The 23648-nt window shown below is 43.4% G+C and overlaps 1 protein-coding gene across 1 annotated transcript in view; it reads right to left on the bottom strand.

Moving 5' to 3' along the window:
* Positions 1-23648, bottom strand: part of KIF5C (kinesin family member 5C) — a 120738-nt gene that overhangs the window by 75074 nt on the left and 22016 nt on the right. Inside the window, exons 3-10 of the mRNA XM_006753601.2 lie at positions 22660-22733; positions 16300-16404; positions 12019-12067; positions 11681-11736; positions 10894-10981; positions 6092-6216; positions 2688-2792; positions 2184-2332 (exon numbers count right to left, since the gene is read on the bottom strand). Of these exons, the coding sequence (XP_006753664.1) occupies positions 2184-2332; positions 2688-2792; positions 6092-6216; positions 10894-10981; positions 11681-11736; positions 12019-12067; positions 16300-16404; positions 22660-22733 (751 nt within the window). The remainder of the gene's footprint in view (positions 1-2183; positions 2333-2687; positions 2793-6091; positions 6217-10893; positions 10982-11680; positions 11737-12018; positions 12068-16299; positions 16405-22659; positions 22734-23648) is intronic.

Below are 23648 nucleotides of genomic sequence, written 5' to 3'. Positions count from 1 at the left end.
GTCAGAGCAGAACTTAGCTTCAAACCTGGAGTCACTGATGCGGGGGGCCCATGCTCATCAAGGCTCCTGATCAGCACCCTGGGTGTAAGAGGCTGCGAGTCAAATAGTACAGTCTCCACCCTATGATATCTGACATGTTAGTCTTTACCGGCTGTGTGGCCTCAGGTACCGCACCTAATGGCTCTGAACCTCAGCCTCAATGTCCTCGTACCTACTAAAATTTCTAAGAGGATTCTGACATGCCTGGAAATACTAGGCCCTAATAAAAAGTGCCGGTGATGAGGACTATGATAATGACTGTCTCACTAAGATCAGAAGAAAGAAACTAACCATTTGGACTTGCTCCTTAAACTCTTCCTATCGACAGCTGCAAGTGCCCACTGACAGCAGCAACCTTGAGAGACAGCCCAATGCCCCAGCAGGACTCTGGCTTGCAAAGGTTCAGGTGATTTTTGCCTTGCAGGTAAAAATTTCTTTTAAAGAGATGTTTCCTTTCTAAATGCAGTTGGTGCTGGTTTGCTCACACATGTCTTCAGAGGAAACTGTTAAAGCTTAAGTTTAAGAAGCTGGGGGAGCAGGGCAGGCAGGATGATCAGCATAGCATTCTACCTTGCCCATAGCAAACACTCATTTATAAAAGAAAGTGCTATCCTCTGCCATCCAGTGAGCTAAGCATTTGGCTAATCAAGGAAGTGATCTGAGAGGAAGTAAAGGACCCAAATCCAGTTTAAAAGATATATTAGTTCTACAACATTTCAGTGTAATTATTATTTATTTAGACATCCCACAGGTGCCATGACTGTGTAATTCTATGTTCTGTTGAGGGCTCAGGAAATGACTGGGGTTTAATGCAGTTTAAACAAGCCACAATTTCCCATACAGAATGCCCACCCCCATGTGTGCTGTCTCTAGGGATCTTAAACTATTTCTTGAGTATAACTAAACAACATACTCCCAGGAGCAAGGTAGAGGGAGTGCTCTGTACATCCATCTGAAAATGAAGCTGCTAAAGCCCACAGGGAGCTGGTCACTAGTCTAAAGATCACACAAGTGTTCCGAATTAAAGGGAATGCCAGCAGTGGAATCCACATCTCCCAACCGGAGGTCCGGGCTCAACCCACTGAGCACTAAAGATGCTCAGATCACCCACACCCATAGCATCCAAGCATTCTGGGAACTAGCACCTGAGGTCACCAGGCTGGGGGTGACACCTAGAACGGAGGGACCATGACTGCAGGTTAGGCCTTGGGTAACGGGGGAGGGAGGGTGGGGCAAGAAAGGAAAGGATGGTATGAACTAATCCACACACGTGACCGCTGTTTCAGGGTTACTGAGGTGTCTCCGCTGCCTGCCTATTCCCACTGCCCAGACACCTAGGAAATCTCACGTGGACATGTTGAAGGTGAGAGGGTGGTGGCTGTTCTGCCCTGTCCTCGACATATATTCTGTGCCTCCTGCCCCCAGGGTCAGTATGAGGCTTCCTTTCCCCCGCTTTAATACTTATGCAACTACTCTACATTCATCTAAGTTTCTGGTGTGCTATCGGCACCTCTGCAATGAATTTCAAATATTGGAGTTAAAGGTAGTTGGTTACCAGTCTTGAGTTGTATACCTTTGAAAACCTGTTAACCCAAGAGGCAGATTTTTTTTCTTTTTACTATTGATTTTAGAGAGAGAGGGGAAAGGGGCAGGAGGAGAGAGGGAGGGAGAGAGGGAGAGAGAGAGAGAGAGAGAGAGAGAGAGAGGGATTTTTGTTGTTCTACTTATTTATGCATTCACTGATTGCTTCTTATATGTGCCCTTACTGAAGATCAAACCACAACAACCTTGGCATATCAGGATGATGCTCTAACAAACTGAACTGCCCGCCAGAGCCTGGGATTCAGACTTAATTCCAAGAAGAACAAAAGCAACACTCCACTGAATTACCAACAATCACATCTATTGTACGTTAGAGTGTTGTTTTTTAACATCATACCGTTGACTGGCATATTCCTGCCCATTATTTTAAAACATGATTATGCCTTTGGCTTCAATAAGTGATGCCTCAAGTTCACAGATCACCTGTTAGATGCAATTTAGTAACAAGCTACCTGTCCCCTTCACTCTATTTCCTGTCCAACACTAGCCCCTTGCCACTCCTATGACCCAGCTCCCAGCATGAGTAGCGAGACCACACCCACCTTTGTCCAAACATCAATGTAGATTTGGTCTCAGCTTCATTGAAGACAGAAGGAGAACAGCAAATAACAATAGTAGTTCTACAGTTCCCACCCAGAGAGTCCTGAAGAATCCGAGTCATCTTGCTGTCCCGATACGGCACGTGTGTTTTCTATTTAGGAAAAGAAAAAGCATTGGTTGTGACAGCCCATTCAAAGAAAAAACACAGAGGCAAGCAAGTTAGTTTTGAGGACACTGAGCTTAGAAACACGTGTGAAATAAGAATTTGTTGCTGGGTCTTTGGATCTTGCCAAAGTTTAGCGTGCCCATTCTGGGAAATTAGCATTTCCATTCACACGTTTTAATGGACCAGATCCCCCAGCAAGCAAGGTGCCCACCACCAAGATTCCCTCCGGCCCTTCCAAACCAAAACAAGCAAATCTCTGGAGTGTGTGGCAAAGAGCACACGGACCCAAAAAGGCGACTTCTCATAATATCATTTAATAGATGGGGCCAGGATCACTTACTGTCCCTTCTGCCAAGGCAGAGATCACGTTTCCAAGAGCAGACAAAGACTTATTGATATTTTTAGCTTCGTCGAGAACGGCTCCCTCGGCACCAGTTTTGCTGACCTAGGAAAGAGAGAGCAGTGAGCTGCACAGGACAGCAAAGCAGTCGAAAATTTCAATTCACAGGAGGGCAAGTGGGGCAGGTGGGGGCGGTGAATCCTCCTGGCTCCTGAAAGACAAGGAGAAGGAGAAGTAAGTAAGGATCACACTGATAAAACCTTCCCTTGTGCCAGAGGCGGGGGATTTGCTCTCTCGCTTGTCATTTTCCTCTCGATTAGCTTTAGGGGAACAGCTGGAAAGCCTCCAGTGGTGGAGCTGCGGATGCTTCCCCGGGGACATCATCCAGGAAAAGCAGGCCCGAAAGTGCTATCACTGGGAAAAGGCCTGGCCCTGGGACACTGGGCCGCAGCCTCCACTCCGGGGGGAGCTGGAGGAGCAAACGCTGTCTGGGCCACAGTGAAAGGACATGTTGGGAACGTGTAAACCATGAGCTCCAACTCCAGGCAAAGGACAAGGGGTGGTGTGGATGGCTGTCCATACTCTCTCTGTTCCTTCCTCACTGAACCATGGCAAGGAAAAAAGATACAATTATCCAAAAGAAAAAATAACTGCCCTGGCCAGTGTGGCTCAGTTGGTTGGAGAGTCCTCCCATACACCAAAAGGTGGCAGGTTCGATTCCCGGTCAGGACACATACCCAGGTTGTGGGTTGTGTCCCTGGTCAGGATATGTGCAAGAGACAACCGACTGGTGTGTCTCTCTCACATTGATGTTTCTCTCTCTCCTTTTCACTCTCTCTCTCTCCCCCTTCCTCTCTCTAAAAAAAAAATCAATAAAATTTTAAAATAAGGAAAAACACTATTTTTTAGTCATTAACACAACTTTAATTAGAATAGTTTAGATGAAGAGCATTAGAAGAGTTTAAAATCAACTTCTGAAAAATCACATTTGCATACAGGAATTAAAACAGGCCAGCAGAAGTCCAAAAAAAGGTGCAGCTCGTATTATTGCACTTGGATGGCATACACTGGCTGGGGCAGCGTGATACCTGGGCCATGCGAGACCAGGAAGAGGGACAAGCACAGAGGACAAACCCCCAGGCAATATGTATCCCGCCTTCCAAACCCTCCGGTGGCCTTGAAAACAGTCAGCATCTTCGAAACACTCAACTAGAGCTCTTTACAAAAATGGCTACTGTGTCATCAACATTTTTAGTTTAGGCATGAAAAGTCAAGAAAATGTATATTACATCGAGAAGTTGTCTTTTTTCCTCTGCAGCCAGAGGGAGCACACACCGTTCTTCCTCTGCTGTTATTGTTGGTAATTTAGTATTTATAGTATTTGCTGTTGGGAGAGAGCAGTTCACAGATGCTAGAAAAAAGGGGAACTCAACATGATTCATAGCTCTGCTGACTGGACGGACGATGCCAGGTCAGCAGCTGCTGTCTACAGAAAGAAAAGTGGGGAAGTGATTTTTAACTGCACAGAGACGGGTTTCAATTATGTATAAAGGAGAAACTCCTAACAACAGAGATGAATGAATGCATGTCCAGGGGTAGATTTTTTCAAATAGGATAGATTCTCATCTCTCTGGGAATTGTGTGTGGGGGTACCCCTGCTTACAGATAGAGAACTAATACAGCTGATGGGCCACAAACAATACAGTCTATTCACATGAGTTGTTTAACACGCTTTCATATCGGAGCGTCTTAACTCCATGAAATATGCAAGACAGGTACAACTCCTTCCTCTTCCAGACAAGAAAAATTTACGTTCCGGGGATGCCCAATTGCCAGCCTAAGGGAAGAACACCACTTAGAGGAATCGGGGACTAAAGCTCGGAGTTCTGTTCTCCTAGATCACACTGACACATCCGTGTAGATGCATCGAGGGCAAAGGAAAACACGTGTGAGCAGGAGAAAGGGCGTGGGACCACAGCTCTCAAATGTCTCGTAAGTATCATGATGAGCAAGAACCACCACCCTGTGCAGAGGACAGTGCTTGGGCCCTAAGTGCTCGTCCCTGTGCTCCAAAGGGGGAGGACACGCTTGTGAAGAGTGAAGGCTGACTGGACTCCATGTGGGGACCCGTACAGTGGGTGTGGCAGCAAAGTGGAGCCTGGCTGCCAATGGTTAGTTCGGAACTAAGCAATGCTGCTCTGCATCCCCGTTCTGGTGCGCCTGTTTAAAGGTACGAACCCATGCCAGTAAAATTTTAGATTTCCAACCAGGAATATCCAGGTGATTTTCTGCTCATGGCTTCACAAAGGCAGACATGAGAACAACACGAGTAGCCATCACTTAGGGGGGTATTAGTGGCCATAAGGTGGCGTCCGGCCCCTCAGCAGTGGGGTGCAGTTAAGTGGGGATCAATGACACAGTCCAGGAGACTGACAGCTCCAAGGTGAGCCCTGATTGGGGACAGTCAGCACATGGCAGTGATGATGGACAGGCCACATAGTGTCCCCCTGGGGTTTCAATTATGTATAAAGGAGAAACTCCTAACAACAGAGATGAATGAATGCATGTCCAGGGGTAGATTTTTTCAAATAGGATAGATTCTCATCTCTCTGGGAATTGTGTGTGGGGGTACCCTTGCTTACAGATAGAGAACTAATACAGCTGATGGGCCACAAACAATACAGTCTATTCACAAGCCAGGGTGTGGCAGCAGGAGCGTCTGGAGCTGCCATGGAAGTGAGGCTGGTCGGGGCAGGTAGAAGGTTCTGGAAGCTTATTCAGTCTGAAGTATGGCCTCAGCCAGGGCCGGGGAGAGCATGGGACAGGATACAGATGCCAAAAAGAGCCCTGACAAAACCAGAGAAGGGCTGCGGCTCGTAGCCCCATAGCCTGAAGGAAGAAGTGAGGCTGCCACGCGAGGCGCTGTTCCACACGCTGCAGAGAGAAGCCGGGAAGAGGCAGCCCAGGTTCCCGATCTTCCATCAGCAACACACCTGCCGAGGCAGGGCCGCCACATTCCAACGCAATGCCCTTCCCTGGCCTATTTGCGTCTGGAACAACGTGGAGCTCTTCCCTTTTCTCAGAAGGGCTTGGCAAAGGCAGATTTGCAAATGCTCACTGCCAAGCTAAGTTCACCCCAACACTTGCCCAATGTCATCTTCAGAGCCCATTAGGCATAAGTCAGAGCTGGCATTCAAAGCACCCCGCGGCGTGAACAGGGACTTCAGGACCGGGAAAGAGGAGCGGGGAAGCAAAGGTTAAATTTAATCACATCTTGGCACAACATCAGAAACTTTAAAAGCTCTTTAAAGCCAGGAAATAGAAAGGCATAAAAATTATACCATTGCACAGTGAAGCAAGTAACAGGGGGAAATTATAGCTAATACAAATAAAGAACCAATTACCTTTTCGCTCCCGGCCAAATCAACCAGATAAAGCTTCCCACTGAGTTTTTTCTCGGTCTCTACATTCTCTTGTTTAATATTAATCAGGAAGATACTGTGACTTCTAGAGCTGTGTTCGTTCATGTCTAAAAAGGAAAACAGTTACTGCTCTACAAAGAACACATACATTTAGGTAGCCAGCCACTCATCTGAAAAGCACAACAAGTCATCTAATAGCTCCATTTCTTAAAGTCAAGCCAATTTTAAAAATGATCTGAGACCACCATTTCTCCTTAAAAGCAATGCTCATTCCAGAAAGGAAAGATTTTAAATACCTTTAAGTGGCAAAGAAATTAATCTAAAATCTTAGCTGATGGGACAGCCTTCCTAATGCCACGACGCTTTAATACAGTTCCTCATGTTGTGGTGACCCCAAACATAAAATTATTTTCGTTGCTACTTCATAACTGTAATTTTGCTACTGTTATGAATCGTAATGTAAATACCTGATATGCAGGATGTATTTTCAGGGGTCGCGACCCACAGGTTGAGAACCTCTGGTTTAAGATAACAGATTCTCTGCTCCAGCTGAGAGACCCGCCTCCAGCACCCACACTAGCTGACCCGCTGCCGGAGGAGCTCACAGCCTCCTTCCCTGCCTCACTCTAACTCCCTCAGCCTTCATCATCATGATCAGTCCCTGACGTACTCCATCTTCTTCATGTGCCTAGTGTTGCCTTATCAGTAGTATCATAAACTTTCTTTAGGAAGCATTATGGATTAAAACATACACTTCTTCTATAACCCATGCTAGGTGCAAAGATTAAATATGCTGCATTAGGATTGAGTACTGGAAATAAAAATCTTTTTGTTCCCTGGTCTTTGTTCACCAGGCAAGCAGAGACCCCAGTGACTGTCTTATTCAACCCCTACTCACAATCATTTCTTAAAACCACCTCACCACATTATATGGGAAAAAACCCTGAAGATTCCACACACAAAGAAATGTTAGAATAAATTCAACAAACTAGCAGGATACAAAAGCAACACATAAAAGTAAGTTGCATTTCTACATGCTAACAATGAACATTCCAAAAAAGACATTAAGAAAACAATTCTATTTAAAATAGCAATAAAAAAGATACTTAGGAATAAACAACCAAGGAAGCAAAAGACCTGTACACTGAAAACTACAAAATGTTGCTAAAAGAAATTAAAGAAGACAAAAAATCAAGACATTTGTGTTCTTGGCTTAGAAGATTTAATATTAAGCTGTCAATACTATCAAAAGTGATCTTCAGATTCAATGTAATCTCTATCAAAATCTCAATGATGCTTTTCTTTTTTATATAAATATATTTTTGTTGATTTCAGAGAGGAAAGGAGAGGAAGAGAGAGATAGAAACATCAGGGATGAAAGAGAATCAGTGATCAGCTGCCTCCTGCACACCCCCAGAAATCAAACCATGACCTCTTGGTTTCTAGGACAATGCTCAACCACTGAGCCACGCCAGTTGGGATCAATGATGCTTTTTATAGAAATAGAAAGGTCCATCCTAATTCATATGGAATCTCAAGGTATCCCAAAGAGCCAAAACAATCTTGAAAAGGAACAAAGTTGGAGGTCTCTCACTTACTGATTTCAAAATTTACTACAAAACTACAATAATCAAAACAGTATGGTACTGGCATAAAGACAGGCATATGAACCAATGCAACAGAAAGCCCAGAAATAAACCCTCACATAATACGGTCAAATAATTTTCAACAAGAGTGTCAAGATCATTCAATGGGGAAAGTACAATCTCGTTACCAAATGGTGCTTGGAAAACTGGATATCCATATGCAAAAAAAAAAAAAAAATGAAGTTGGACTCTTACCTTAGGTCATACAAAAAATTAAGTCAAAAAGGATCAAGGACCCAAATGTAAAAGCTAAAACTATAAACCCTTAGAAGAAAACATAGGAGGAACGCTTCATGACACTGGATAGGCAATAATTTCTTGGGTTTGACAACAAAACGCAAGCAACTAGAGAAAAAATAAATTGGACTTCATCAAAATTAAAAACTTTTATGCATCGCTAGCTGGTTTGGCTCAGTGGATGGAGCATGGGCCTGTGGACTAAAGGGTCCTGGGTTCGATTCTAGTGAAGGGCACGTGCCTGGGTGCCGGGCTCAATCCCCCATAGGGGGCGTGCAGGAGGCAGTCGATCAGTGATTGATGTTTCTATCTCTCTCTCCCGCTCTCCCTTCTTCTCTGAAATCAATAAAAATATATTTTAAAAAAAACAAAACTTTTATGCATCAAAGGACATTATCAACAGAGTAAAAAGGCAACTCACAGAATGAGAAAAAATACTTGTCAATCATATATCTGATAAGGGATTGATATTCACAATGTATGAAAAACTCCTACAGATCAACAACAACAAAATAACCCAATTTAAAATGGGCAAAGGACTTGAATAAACATTTCTCCAAACATGTACAAATGGCCAGTAACCAAATGAAAAAATGCTCAACATCACTAATCAACACCACAATGAGATACCATTTCACATCCATTAGGATGGCTACTAAAGCAAACCAAAAACAAACAAAAACAGAAAATAATAAGTGTTACCAAGGATGTGGAGAAACTGAAACTCTTGTGTATGTTGATATGAATGCAAATGATGCAGCTGCTATAGGAAACAGTATGGCAGTTTCTTAAAACCTTAACAATAGAATTACCATATGATTCAGCAATTCCACTTCTGGGTTTATACCCAAAAGAACGGAAAGCAGAAACTTGGACAGGTACTTATACATCCATGTTCAAAGGAGCACTATTCACAGTAGCCAAAAGATGGAAACAACACAAGTATCCATCTATGGATGAACAGATAGACAAAGTGTGGTATATACATGCAGTGCAATGTTATTCAGCCTTAAAAAGAACAAATTCCAACATGACACAACATAAATGAATCTTGAAGACATTACGCTAAGTGAAATAAGCAAGTCATAAAAGAACTTGTATCATTCCACTTATATGAGGTGCCTCGTTGTCAAATTCATTGAGACAGAAAATAGAATGGTTGTTACCAGGGGTTGGGAAGAGAAAGTGCAGGGAGTTATTATTCAATAATAATAATGGGCATATGGAGCTCCAAAATTCTGTCAATAGTGGTGATGGCTGCACAACACTGTGAATGTACTTACTGCCACCATACATTTAAAATGGTTAAAATGGTAAATTCTATGTTGTTTATTTTGTCACAATAATTTTAAAAACCACTTTACCAGAATGATAAGAAAAATAGTGCCCTAACCGGTTTGGCTCAGTGGATAGAGCGTCGGCCTGTGGACTCAAGGGTCCCAGGTTCGATTCTGGTCAAGAGCATGTACCTTGGTTGCGGGCACGTCCCCAGTGGGGAGTGTGCAAGAGGCAGCTGATCGATGTTTCTCTCTCATCGATGTTTCTGACTCTCTCTCTCCCTTCCTCTCTGTAAAAAATCAATAAAATATATTTTTAAAAAAAGAAAAGAAAAATAGTAATGTTCTGGACCAAAAGTTCTGAACCAAGGGGCCAACATGGCTTGTCATGAATAATTCATGACTAACAATAGCTTAAGAAACCAAGTGAGTAATTTCTTTAAAAATGAGTGATGCTATTACCATAAGAATATGAGTCTTACATTCTTTCATGTACTAGTATGTGTATCAGTGTTGGGGTGTGTGTGTGTAAGCAGAAGAGAAAGAAGTACACAATTCTAGGCTCCCCTATGAAATTTGCCACATATATGAATAACACCTGATATGTTTGTTGGGGTAGAGAATAGGTAAAGAATTACAGGGCTGGATCACAGAATAATAGAACCTTTGGTGGGAGAGACTTACAGAGGCTAGATCAGTCAATATCTGTCTCTCTTCTACCTATACAGGAACTCACACCTTCTCCAGATGGCAGGCTTTATCTGGGGCAGGGTTAGAGTTCCTGTGGTAGCTAGGCCAAAACCTGCCACCTGTAGCTTCAACAGTCCTGCCAGGCTGATCAAACAAAGCAAGTTGACTGTCTCCTAATATCAGTCCTTTACATATGTTAAAAATAGTGCACTGCCCATAGTCCTCCCCAGATTTACTTCTCTCTTCTAAGCTAGAAAGCCTTAGCTCTCTCAGCTCGTCTTCATAGGAAGTCACTCTCATTCATCCATAGCCCTCTGAGTAAGATGGACAGCCCCCATTTTTCATGGAACCTCTGCCATCAAACACTGTAGACCTGCTTCCCTGATGTGTGTGTGCACATGCAAGGAAGGAAAGGACAAGTAACCAAGCTGGCCTGAATGTGTGATTAACACGGCATCGAAAAGGTTTCAATAATGCTCTCCACTTTCTGAGATCCTCCTTCCTTTTCCTTTTATACAGAGGGCAGGACTCTAATATGGTTTCTTCCCATGTGTATGCCTGTAGAATTTGTCAGTTTGGATTTTTAAAAAATACCTGAACAATAACATAGCTAAAATAAGTAAACTTAGAAGTTTACTTTTCCCCCACTTTGGTTGGTAAGTTGGTTAGTTGGTTGGTTGGTTGGTTGGTTGGTTGCCCCAGGGTTCAGGCTTAGGCTGTTGCCAGGTTCCAATGAGTCCCACCCAATAGTGCCAAGAGTACCCTGGACAGCAGGAGGCGCTGTTTCCCACAGCCTGCCTAGATACACTGCACTTCCCTGTGTTTTCATCTCAGTCACTGCTTTCAACTGCCTTTATTTCAAATGGACCTCCTGGTGGGTAGGCAAACATTTGTATCCAAAGAGAGAGGGGAGGAAACACCACACCATGCTTACTTGTTACAGCCACGTGTCGGTTTGCTTTGCCTTCATCTATCACATCCATGACTTCCTCGGGGCTGGATACAAACCGCTCAGTGCATCCCTGCAAGACAATCAGTTCAGGCTCACTGTTAAAATACTGAAAAGTAACAATACTTGAGACAGCTAAATATATTCCCATTTCTCCTCGAGATGTGCAGAGAAAGAGAAGGGCTGCCAGGCTGATCCAACAACTTTCCTCCCCTTGCCTAAGGGTTGAATTCTACATTTAAAAAGAAGGCTGAGCAACCCCTAGGAAACTCAGAAATAAACTAGAAAAGAAGCCGAATTTCCCTAGATTTCTGAGTACATATTCAAACTCAACAGCAGAGAAGACAGAAATAAAGAAGAAAATCAATGACAGAAAAAGAAATAGATGAACTTTTGCTTTGTCTTCCATCTTTAGCCCCAACTTTAATTAAACACTTTGAAGTGCTACATAATGCTATAATAGGCTTCCCTTAACAGCAAAGTATAAACAACTATACTCAATACCAAAGCCCTTTTAAATGTAAATAATAAATGTTTGTTCACCCTGCAATTCTCAGCATGGGATTAGACATCTGTGATACATTCACATAGAGAGATATGATTGAAGATATTAAATGTCTATTTTTTAACCAGGTGAATTTTAAATGTAAGAAACATGATTAAATAGCTGTATGTGCTTTATATATGTAATATTCTGGGCATCTCATGTACTGATTATTATGACAGTGACTGGAGATAAATTAATTGCACATTAATCAAGTTTTCCTCATACCTTTACATATGGGACTCTGTTTTTATCTTCATGAACAGCCAAGTTTGTCTTGGATACTATAGAGATAATAATGATGACATGCAAAGAAGAAAAGAAAAGTTAAAGACCCTGTATTGGTGGAAAAACAGAAATTGTTACAAAAGATAGGCAAGCCTATCTCTTTGCAATATAAATGAAAAAGTTTAAGCCTTGGATGAGAATAAGCAGACAGTCTGAAAGCAAGAGAACACCTCTAATACACTTTCATTAATTCCTTAAGCAGAAATGCTATGCATCAGTTCAACCTCCTTACATTTTAGTTACAGAACAAATAAAGGACAAGCATTTGGGTTACTTACCGTCGAGTAAGTCCCTGATTTTGTCCAAGTAGATCTCAAAATAGGAAACCTGTTAAAAGCAAATTAAGTTTGAAATAGAAATGCCACCCTATATTACAAAAATATCATTATTAGAACTTGCAAAAGCTTTTTTCATGCATCAGCTAAGAAGAGTAGGAAGGGGTCCAGAGTGAAGATTCAGAGCCACAGCATGTGGAGCAACGGCCCTCTCTCCTGTATGCCCTGCTTCCCGCTTTGCCACCTTGCTTTAGGAGTCCCAGCTCAGTGTGGCCACTCGCCATCCCCGCTCATCACAGCTCCCTATGGTTCGAGCCAGGTGTTATTTACATCATGTGCTAGACAGCCACTTACAGGAGGACTCTAGCTTTTACTTTAGATGAGCACTAAGCAAACTTCTGGAGATGACAACAGCTGGAATAGAAAACATACTTTGCAAGTAATGGCCAAAAATCAGTAGGCCTTAGCCTATGACTGATATTGACAGCCTCATCTGACTAGGGTGGGAGCATGACCGAAACATTCAAGGAGGTGGGGAGGGTGGTAAATGCAGTTTACTTAGAGCTGTAAGAGCTCATAAAAGTAACTGGGAGTGAAATCATGATGGTGGCAGGTTTAGGGAGTCCAGGAAGTATTTGAACCAAATCTGATTTAATGAAAGACAACTAGCCTGTAAGAGGGAAAGAAAGCCTTCCAATTAATTACTCTCAAATTAATTACAGCTCCAGCACCACCTACATCAGCATCTCCCATAGCATTTGTTTACATTGCAAAGGCCTCAATCCTACTGCAGTCCTCCTGGAGCCGACTTTCAAAGAATAGGACCCAGGAATCAGCTTCTCAACTCCCCAGGTTGTTCATACGATGGCTAACGTCTGAGAACAAGATGTGATCTTGAAAATTTAATTCACATGTAACCAAGATCCTAGGCCTCAATTTTCCCATCTATTAAATGAAGCCATTAGACTTGGTGATTTCAAAAAGTCCCTCTAGGACAGTGGTTCTCAACCTTGGCTGCACATTAGAATCACCTGGGAATCTTTTCAAAATCCTGATTTCTGGGCCTCATCCTCCGGAAATTCTGTTTCTTTGTTATGGGGTGAGGCCACAACATTAGTAACAAAGAAACAGAATTTCCAGAGGATGAGGCCCAGGAATCAGGATTTTGAAAAGATTCCCAGGTGATTCTAATGTGCAGCCAAGGTTGAGAACCACTGCTCTAGGATTTTCCATTCTGCCTACACGTGCCTTCTGCCTCCCAGGCCAAATGTCCTCTTTTATGTTCATGGGTATTTTTGGAAATCTAAACAAAGGAATGGACAAAAATTATTTTAAACCATGCATATGAGCATGACCAATGGACACAGACAATAGGAGAGTGGGGGCATGTGTTGGGGGGCAGGAGCGGGTGGGGAGAGGTCAATGGGGGAAAAGGAGATATATGTCAAACTTTCAACAATAAAGATTTTTTTAAATTATTTTAAAAAATAAAGTTGAAAAAAATAGTTGTGAAATTGGGATGTGATTCTACAGATGAAATCTCACCTCCACATCCCAGCTCTGGACCAGTCTTGCCTCTAGTCAGGCAACAAGCAAAGACTTTGTTACCTGGCAATGGTTCATTATCTTTCATCTGCATCTCATGACTTCCTAGTATCTCTGAGATCTGGGGTCCCAACTTCAAACCCTGAAATCTCTATCTGAGCATCCTCTCCAGGTTGTCTGTCTCCTTAACAATCTCTGCCTGCTCAGATGTCTGTCAAACTCTCATTACTGAGCTGTGTCTGCTATGGATACATCTACCTGACCTTTGAAAGACCCACTGCTCCTGTTCCTGGGATCCTATAGGCCTGTGGCTTCTAATCTTAAATATCTCTCCCTAACCCAGCCCGTAATGCAACTAACTCCAATCCATTCTATGTATTCCAGAATTCTCTGATTTTCAATAAGACATTTTTTGGTATCTTTGAGATCTTAAACATGTGCCCTTATTTCCATAGATTACTAGTATAGATAAAATTGAGTACCTCTAAAATGCAGTTTGAACTAGATATTAGCAAATCTGGCTATTAGAACTCTGCCTACATTTAACATAAGTAGAAAGAGAATCTGAGTTATTCATTTCTTTTTACCACAACAGGTAATGACCACTTTTAATTTTGCCAATTTTGTCACTTCAAATACTTTGTGAGGCCAGGTAAAAGAAAAATAAATAGGCATTGTTTGGCATTAAGGAAACGCATAATCAGAAATGTTTAAAACCACTGTGGGACCTACCTTAAGGAACAGATTTTTAATATTGCCTTAATCAAGCCCCTTTTTCTTGATTAGGCCTCTCACTACTCAGTCCAAAATATGGAGTATTCCATAGCTAACTTTTATTTATGAAATAAGTAAGCATAACTAAAACAGAGAACAGGAACCTGGGCAGTCAAATTCAGCCCTAGAGACTTGGATGTTGTTCCTCCTCTCCTCCCCCACTTCAAGCTGGGGCTGTTTTTATCTTAATAAAATTCTAATGGGAGACCCTATTTTGAGGGCAGTAATTGGTTTAACATCTTATTCCAGGATTATCCCTTAAGAACCCCACAGTAGTTGGAGGTATTTAAATGCAAACAGCCTTAAAGATGCACTAAGCTCCTAAATCTTGATCCCATCAAAGCAACAAGCTTCTGTGTCCTTAGATATAAAGAACCCTGGCAAGAAGCTGCTTTAGCCAACAAAGGGAACTATAAGGAAAAAGATTTGCCAGATGCAATTTATAATTGGGCAGCCATTGCCTTGTTTTTACATAATTTATGAAAGGTACTTGGCAGAAATAAAAAGGGTAGAATTTTAATATAATGAAAAAGTTACTGCATGTGCTGGTCAGATCAAGAGCTTAATCTCAACTCTGCCAATGACTTGATATGTGACTTTGGACTTCTGGATCTACTGCTCTGAACTTCCGTCTCCTCGACCCTAAAATGGTGGGACTAGTGGAATAAGGTCTCAGCTTTCAAGGATGATGAGCCTCTTGACTGATCTGCTCAGCTTCACATCTTCTTAGAACTGCCCACTCCTGTCCACTCTGCCCAGTCACCATGGTGGGGGCCAGTCAGCCATGTGCATCCTGGACACAGCTAATTGGAGCTGGGGGATCACCTACTGCAGGCTGGGCCAGTGAGCCAGCTTCCTGGGGAACTGGGAATTAGCAATAAGGAAATGTGGAGCAGGGGCTGCCATGGTGTACCTCCTCCCCCCCCCCCCCCACACACGCACACACACACACACACACACACACACACACCAAAGAAAGCAAGAAGGCAGAAATGCAGAGACTGTAATGAGTATAGCATTTCTTTGGGGGGTTATAAAATGCTCCAGAATTAGATAGTGATAATGGTTATACAATTTTGGAAAGAGACTAAAAACTACCAAATTGTATACTTTAAAAGAGTGAATGCTATGGTATGTGAATTATAACTCAATTTGTTTGAGTTAAAAAGAAAAGGTAGGACCTGGATTTCTTGCTTTTCCACAACCCATCTCCTCCAGGGCTGCTCTCAGGTTCTCTATCTTAGAACCACTTCCTCTGTTTGCTTAAACAAGTGGCTTTCGGTCACTTGCAAACAAAGAAGTGCCAATGAATATACCCCAAATACCAACATGAATTTAAGCAAAAACATAACTTCTGGTTTAAACACACAAACAAAAAACAAGGGAGAGAAAGAGAATTCCCTTCCCCAACATTTCTCAGTGTGTGCTCCTCAATACACTAGTGCAAGAGAGGAAAAACGTGCCCAGCCGAGTTGGGAAATGTAACAGTCTCCAAGTCCCCTTTGCAGAACCGCATTACACAATAGAATATCTAAGCATGTGATAAATGTAACACTGTGCAATGAAGCATGTTCTCAGCCTATATGGCCACATAAGTATTTTCCCTGGTAAACATTAGTATTCATATTTCTATGATTAATAAGAGGGCTGTGTTCCACAGAACACGCTTTGTAGACCCATTCCAATCACATCGTAGAAACCCACAGGGCAAAGGGCAGGAGTCGGGCAGCTATGAAGGTGATTCCATCCAAAAGAGGCCTTTTAACTTATCTCATTACCTCAGTAAACCATCCAGACAGCTAAGCATTACCTTAATTATTAAATAAAAAACATGGCTCTGCTTACCACAGGAATCTCATTTAAATGAGAAGACCATCTTTTTCATGTGTACACAATAGGAAGAAAGCTAAGAAACATAATTTTGGGCCCTGTTTATTTTCTCGGGTCTCAATCAATGACACTTACCTTGATGTGAAACTCCAGGTTTTCATCCATGGAATATATATGGTCAAAGATGTCGTGTGCAATCCTTGGGATGATCCCCATGAGCTGAGGGTCATGCAGCTTCCCCTAGTGGGAGAAAAACATGAACACAGGTGTTAGAGCGCCGGAAAACACGTGAGATGAGAAAAGACCACGCCTGGGTTTCTTAAACAGAACTCTGTGGAACAGGAGCACCCACGCAGGGACTGACCACTCCCCGGGAGCCACCTAACATGCCAGCTCACCTAAAGTTAGCCCAATAACTCCATGTGTCGGTTTTCCTTCCCAGCAGAGGACAGCTTGTTCTGTGAGGTTGTGAGGCTGTGAAGCCCCACAGTGTTCCTTCCTGCTGCCACTCAAATCAGCGTGCATGTGAGTCGGTGGGTAGGAAGGAGGAAGAGAAGGAAGGAGGAGGGCTGAGAATATATGGGTGACTGTAACATACTGAAACGTGGGTTTTGTTTTTGAATTTTCACAACCTGACCAGAACCTACAAACCCAAGTTAACCTGCTTTAATGCAGTCACCTTGAGAGCTGACAGATTTATCAATATCGTCATTATTTAAAAATCCCTAAGAACCTTGTTAGAAAATACCTTCATCACTTTACAATCTAATCAAGAAAATCCATTTTATTAATTTCTTTTTTAAAATCTGTAATTCCCAGCCTGAATTGTTTCAAATAATATTTGGCTGTTTCTAATCCATAAATCCAAATGTGAAATATTCTCTTATTCTTTACCTCTTTTTTTCTAATTCTATTCATTTTATCTAAGGGGTAGAGGAATAGATGGATTCTTCTGCTATGTGAACTATCACTAAATCCATTTTTAAGATCCAGACTTTCAAAAAGATACTAGTAGGATATGAAAGCAATTCCTAAAGAAGAGTTCTCAAGTATTTAAAGAACAGCCTTAGCAAGGACCTGGGTGGACAATTCCCAGAGAGGTTGATTGATTGATCTTTATCCTCACCCAAGGAAAAGTTCATTGATTTGACAGAGAGAGAGAGAGACATCAATGTGAGAAAGAAATATCGATCCTGTGTATGCCCCAAAGGGAATGAATTCGCAAACCAGGTATGTGCCCTGACAGGGAATCAAACCCACAACCTTTTGGTGAGCCACCGGCCAGAGCCCAGAGAGTTTGATTTATGCCCACACTGAAATGAATACTCACGTTCCCTTACATGTTAAACAAGCCTTCAGTGCACAAATAGCCTGCAATCTAAGTGGTCACTGCCAACTATATTCCCAGAGAATTTTTTCAGGCCCCGTGAAAGTTTTAAAACTCTAGGAACAAATGGACCTGGAAGACAAGCACAAAACCCAGTGTGCTCTTTAGTTTTGCAGGGAAGCCTCAGAACCTTTACAATCTTGACTCATATCCTTGTTCCAAATCTGCCCAATACCTGGAAAATCTGCTTTGTTTTTCTCAATCAAATCCTCTATTTCCTTCAGGGGTTCGCCCTATGGTGCCTGGCTGACAGGATGACTTCCAAGCCAACAGCTGAGTTACCAAAAGCAAGAAGTCATGTGGCCCGGCACTGGTTCTGGTCTCTGGCACTGGTTCTGGTCTCTGGCAAAGCTCTCCTACCTGGGAAATTGGGCACTCCTTGGAATGTCTCATCTGCTAAGATTTTAAATCATTTGATGTGTTTAGATTGCTTTTTAGTTTGTACACTCCCTAAAGGCAGAGGTGACCCATGCATACGCGCTTACCCCCACTGCTTATGATACTTGGGACAGTATCCACTGCAAAGAATTACTGTGGAATTGAAATGCAACAGTTATATATAATGTGCTCAGTGACAATAAATGTTAGCATTCTATTATCCAGTTCATAACAGGCTCTCATTAAGCAGTTGCTGGAGTTTATTTGACCTGAGGTCTGAAACATATTTCTACCCCACACCATTAATATGTATCTTATGAAACAACATCAAATGACAGAGACTGAGCGGCTCAAATGTTGGTCACTTTAATTTGCATAAACATGTAACAAATCAATACTGGACCTCATTTGGCCGGAACCGTGGAAGCAGTGGCAGAAATGACACCTGTGGTGAAAACACAGATCTCTCCTGTCAAACACTGTCACACCATGGGGCCAGTCTTGACTCTGAGTCTAAAAGCTCTCCAACCCCCATTCTCTCCAGAGCTCTTTAATAATTCATCACAATCCTTTAGCTTCTCCTCAGTATCCACAACCAAAGAAGAATGATGGATAATCCAAATATCATCTATAATGGACACGAATCTGTTTCCCTAGACACTTTCCCTTGCAACAGATTCATCTTCCAATTGATTCCTCGTTAATACAGTACTGACATCCTTTGCTTGCCTTTGTCAGGGAAAGAACCCAGGCAGAACCAGCGGTATGTCTGGGACGTTCCCCATTTTGTTTCCCTGAAGCCTCCACCCCAACATCACATGAGAGGGCAGCACATGTTCATTTGGAGACAGAGTGATCCCCAATCTACTACAAGCTTAAGAACTGGGATGCCTGATCTAGCTCATAAGCCCAAGTGTGGTGGGGGCCTTTATGATAGTGGACTGAGCCTGCTCAAACAATCTGTGTGTGGGGTGGTGGGAAGGGTGGCAGGGGAGCGTGTATTGATTTGTAAAGTGTTGAGTGTGTGGTGTATATGTGTGGTATGGACTGTGTGTGTATGCAGAGTCTGGGTGTGAGTGGTGTGTACATGTGTTGGTTGATATGTGTGGTGTGGGGTGATGGTGTGTGTGTGTTGGGGGAGGGGGGTGGTATGAGACAGAGGTGTTCCATTAAGAAGACCTTCACTGCTTCTAGGCTAATTATCTTGCAAATGAAATACATATGTACACATACCACAAATATTAACCTCAGGCAATCAAAGGTGGTAAAGAAGCAGACAGCTGCCAGAGAAGAGAAAGTTCCTTCAGGTGGGGAGGTATGGGATGGCTTCCTTGAGGAACTGACTCCTGGGGGACGAGCAAGATTAGGGGCGGGCAGAGAGCATGCAGGCAGAGAAGATGAGGTGGGAATAACATAGCAAAGGTACAGGAACCGAGAAAATATGATGCCCATTTAGAGAACAAGTCTCATTGGCTGGAAGATCAGGGATGGACTTTAATAGCAAAGAAATGTACCACTTCATCATCGCACCTCTCCGAGAGAGCAAAAAACATTTTTTAAAATATTTGATCCTGTATAATCTTCTTCAAAAGCGTTCCCCGCTTCTAAGTATGGCCTTCTAGGAGCAAGTATGAAAAAAGAAACCAGACCCAGGCCTGGGGCCACAAAACAACACTCCCTTTGTTCCAGCCCCGTGGCCTCCTCGGCCTCCCAAGGAGGACGTTTCCTGAAACACTTAAGATGGGAAAGCAGGCAACCCTCAGCGCAATGCACTCAGACAGGCTCATTAAAACCACTTGGCAGGCTCTCTCGGCAGCAGGGCAGCCTGTACCCATTCGACGGCCTCCAGGTGTCCCTTTGGGCAGACGGAAAAACACCAGTGTCTCCACCCATCCATCCATGTCAGCGCGCTGACGGCCGCGAGGTAAGGCTGAGCAACAGGCTGAACAACAGGCAGCGCTCTCCTCCCACTCAGCCAGCACCCGCAGCACCGCCTCCAGCGCAGGCCCCCCAGCCCGGGCTGTGCAGCTCAGCACCAGCACTGTCAAGGGTTTCATATTTTTACTGAAAATCCACCTTAAATGGCTCCATCTTCAAAAGCTAATCTTTTCAATTTTATGTAGGCTTATCTGTTTGTTCCCCTCAATAGAAGGTAATGGAATCACCACTGGATGCCAGAACAAAAATGGGGGGATTAAAATGAAAACAGCTTTAAAATGTGACAGCTCCGTCCATTCAGGGAGTTAACTTCCCCTCTCACAGCCTCTGAAGGATCACAATGTGTCACTCCGAATGAGTAACATGGCTCCTTTCAGGTGGTGCAAACCCCACAGGGTTTCTTTAAATTTAATTGCATCCCAGGGTCCTGGATTTCTTGGTCTCCTGCAGTCACTACGACTTTAGCTTGGGACTCCTCCTTTTCCTCTAAAATATCCCCTACCTTTTCTCCAATTATAATCACCCCCCAGAAAGAACCAGATTAAATGGGGGCGAAGGCACTAGGAAAGGCCTCACGTCCCCCACTCCTTCCTCCCGTAGGCATGAGGATGTGATTTACAAAAGTCGCACTCAAATGCAATCAGCCTTTTAAAACCCACAAGGGAAGAAGGGCGACAGGATTTAGGCAGCTATGAGCGTGATCTACACAGAACCCAGTTCCCTTTTGGTCCCGAGTCCCTCTGGGTCCCCAGCACTGCTGCAGCCATTGTGGGGTTCACGCCATGAAACACAGAAGGTGGAAGGTGCTCTCATTAACGAAATGCCTCCAATTTTAGTTTTAAATTGCTGACACACCTCTTTGCTAGCATTGGGCACCCACTTATTCTCCCCACACATAAACACAACCCAGATTTTATTCTGGAGTCAGGTCTTTCCTTCCCTGGTTTACAATTTAAATATCTGATATTTAGCGAACACCTTGCATTTTCCAAAAATGACTTAATCCCTAAGCTAAAAAGGTTGCTTTTGTAACCATTCTCTAAGATTTTGTAGAATTTTAAATAATGCATTTGGGGGAGGTTGTTGCTGTTTCGTATATTATTTGGTAATTTTCCAAAGCCCTAAGACTGATTGATATCCTCAGGAGATGCCCTCTCTCTTTCCTATGCCTTCTGACCTATGAAGGAGCTTCAGTCCAGGGCTACTGGAGTGGGTGGGACTTGGAAAATGCATAACCACAACTCTTCTCAAATCCAGAGGGTAAGGGTCTGGGACCCAGTACGAGGGGCAGACGAGGGCCTGGGCACCAGCAGGGACCCTGGGCCTGCGTGCCAAGCTGTGCTGCTGGAGGAGGCCGGTGTCAGGAGGCAGTGCTGCCCTGCCTAGAGGAGGTGGCAACAAGCCTCGTGCTTCCTTTCATCTGTGCAGCCTCTGAACCACTTTGTCTCCAGCAAAATGGTGAAAGTGAGTCAACACCACAGAAATGAGATCCCCAGAGTCACACCCCACACTTGAAATCAGTGTGAGCAGAACATCAGAGCCCCGAGGATTTTAGCCTTGTGCCTTTGAAATCTCCTCTTCAATAGGAATGATTCATAAGCTAAACTGATTCTGCAGCAGCCGTCTCTGTGATATTCCCAGGAGGGCACCATAAATGGAAAAACCTAAGCTTGAAGGATTAAGGCTTCATCTTACCCCTCTTAGAAACTGAATTCCCCCAAGTTTTTCAGTGCAGTTTCTTATAATAAGCACTCTTCCACCTCTCCTCCTAGGTCAGGTGGGCCCGGCCTTCAGAAGAAAGATCTGACCCTGAAGGCCTTGCAGGAGTCGATGGGGGAACGCAGGGAAAGAAGGGGTTCCGGGGCCAGTCTGTCTGCAGATGTGCTCTGTCCGGAGGACAGCCTGAGCCACAGAGCTCCATGGCTCACAATCAAGCTGGGGTCACACCCTCAAGGGCCCACAGGGGCCAGGTGTGTAAGTGAATGAGGAAGGATGCTGAGGATGAGTTCATACTCATGGTGTGCGTGGAGTGGGCTGGGGTACACCAGAGAGCCCAGCCCCATTCACATGGGTCGGCCAGGGCCCCACAAGTGTATCATTTTAACAGATACTGCATCAAACCTCTCCTAGTTTCACACACTAGACATGTGAATAGAAAGGTGACCAAGACAATGAAGATCCCTGCTTTGAAGCTCACCCTTAGTATTAGGGTGAAATTTTACCTAGTGTTGCTAGATCTTCAGAATTTTAAACCAAATTTGGACACTTAAAATTGTGTGAAATCATTTCATTTTAAACACTGCCTAAAATTTAAAAAACAAAACAACAACAACAACAAAAACCAATGGGCAGGCCAAAAAAAATATGTCTGTGGGCTGAATCTGGTTCACAAGCTAACTTTTTTCATCTCTGACCTACAGTTTTTTATATATCTGAGGAGACGCCTCCCCAGGGGTCCTCCTTCAGGTAAATGATTTTCACAAGAGATTTTCTGTTAGACTGAGCTCCAGCCCATACGGATACTCACACCACTGTTTAGCCTATTGATGATCATTTTTAATAAAATTTATTATTATTATTATTATTTTGACAGAGCTATTAACAAAGAATTTTTTTAAATACTCAACTCCTGATTTATTATTACTCACCATTATTTTTAAACTCTTAAAAATACCATAAACTGGCTAAACATAACCATCCCATAACCAACTCTATTGCCCAGTAAAAAGCCACATGCACCTCAAGTTCTGTTCAGTCTCAGAGCCTGACATCGCAGCTCGCTGCAATCTTACCTCCATGGTGTGCGTTTTTCCTGATGAAGTCTGTCCATAAGCAAAGATTGTCCCATTGTAACCTTCCAGGACATCTGCAAGCAAGAAAAAAACAAATGAAATTAACCCATTACTTTGATCATATGCATATTTTTAAATTACATTTTCCAAATGGCCCATCTCATTTTTCACACAATTGATATTTCAACTCCATTTGCTAAAATTTTAAGGAGAATTGTGAGGGAAAAGGCAGAAATGAGAGCCTCTCCTGCTCCACAAACAGAGGAATGGACTCACATTCCTACAGAATTTGTTAGTGTAGAGGGAGGCAGACACACTTCTCCCCAGTAACATCAAAATTATAACAGATGTGGAGCTTATACTTTCCTTTTAGTAGAAAGATTGTTTTCCTCTCTAAGTTGATCTCTTGAGATCAGCCAGGGGAAGAACCATTATCCGTGCCCTGCGTCTCTGGAGTGAGGTGCAGAATAGAATTTCTTTCCTGAAGGTCTGATTTGGGTTGGTTTGAACCCTGGCCCAGGAGAGCTCCTTGGGGAGGTTTCTTGTGGAGATACACCAGAGCCCCTTCAGAGGGAGCTGGTCCAGAGCTGTGGGGGCAGGGCTCCGCTCTGTAAACTGAGCCACACAGCAACAATCCAATCAGCCCAGACGCCACCAAGGCCCTGACTCAAAGTTAATGCCTCTGTTTTTAGGGACTGAACCCATCAGCACCGGGGTTTCTTTAACGCACTGTGAGCACACTGGGCACCCGCACAGGGCAGCCGGCTCCCAGGGCGATGGGGAAGGTGTGATGCACTGGAGATTATCTGTGGGAATTCTTTCAAAGCAACAGAGGTAATCAAAATACATTGTGTGCTTGTTTCCCTCGACCCTCCGTCATCCACATGAACCTCATGGGAAGGGAATGGTGCATAATTAATATCCTGACCACCCTCTCTACATACGGGGAGGCGCCTTCATTCCCCAAGGGGATGGCGCAGGGAGAGGCA

The sequence above is a fragment of the Myotis davidii genome, unplaced genomic scaffold (assembly GCF_000327345.1).
Source record: "Myotis davidii unplaced genomic scaffold, ASM32734v1 scaffold110, whole genome shotgun sequence".
NCBI lineage: Eukaryota > Metazoa > Chordata > Mammalia > Chiroptera > Vespertilionidae > Myotis > Myotis davidii.
The sequence above is the reverse complement of the archived record's forward strand: the minus strand, read 5'-3'. Positions and strand labels throughout refer to the sequence as shown.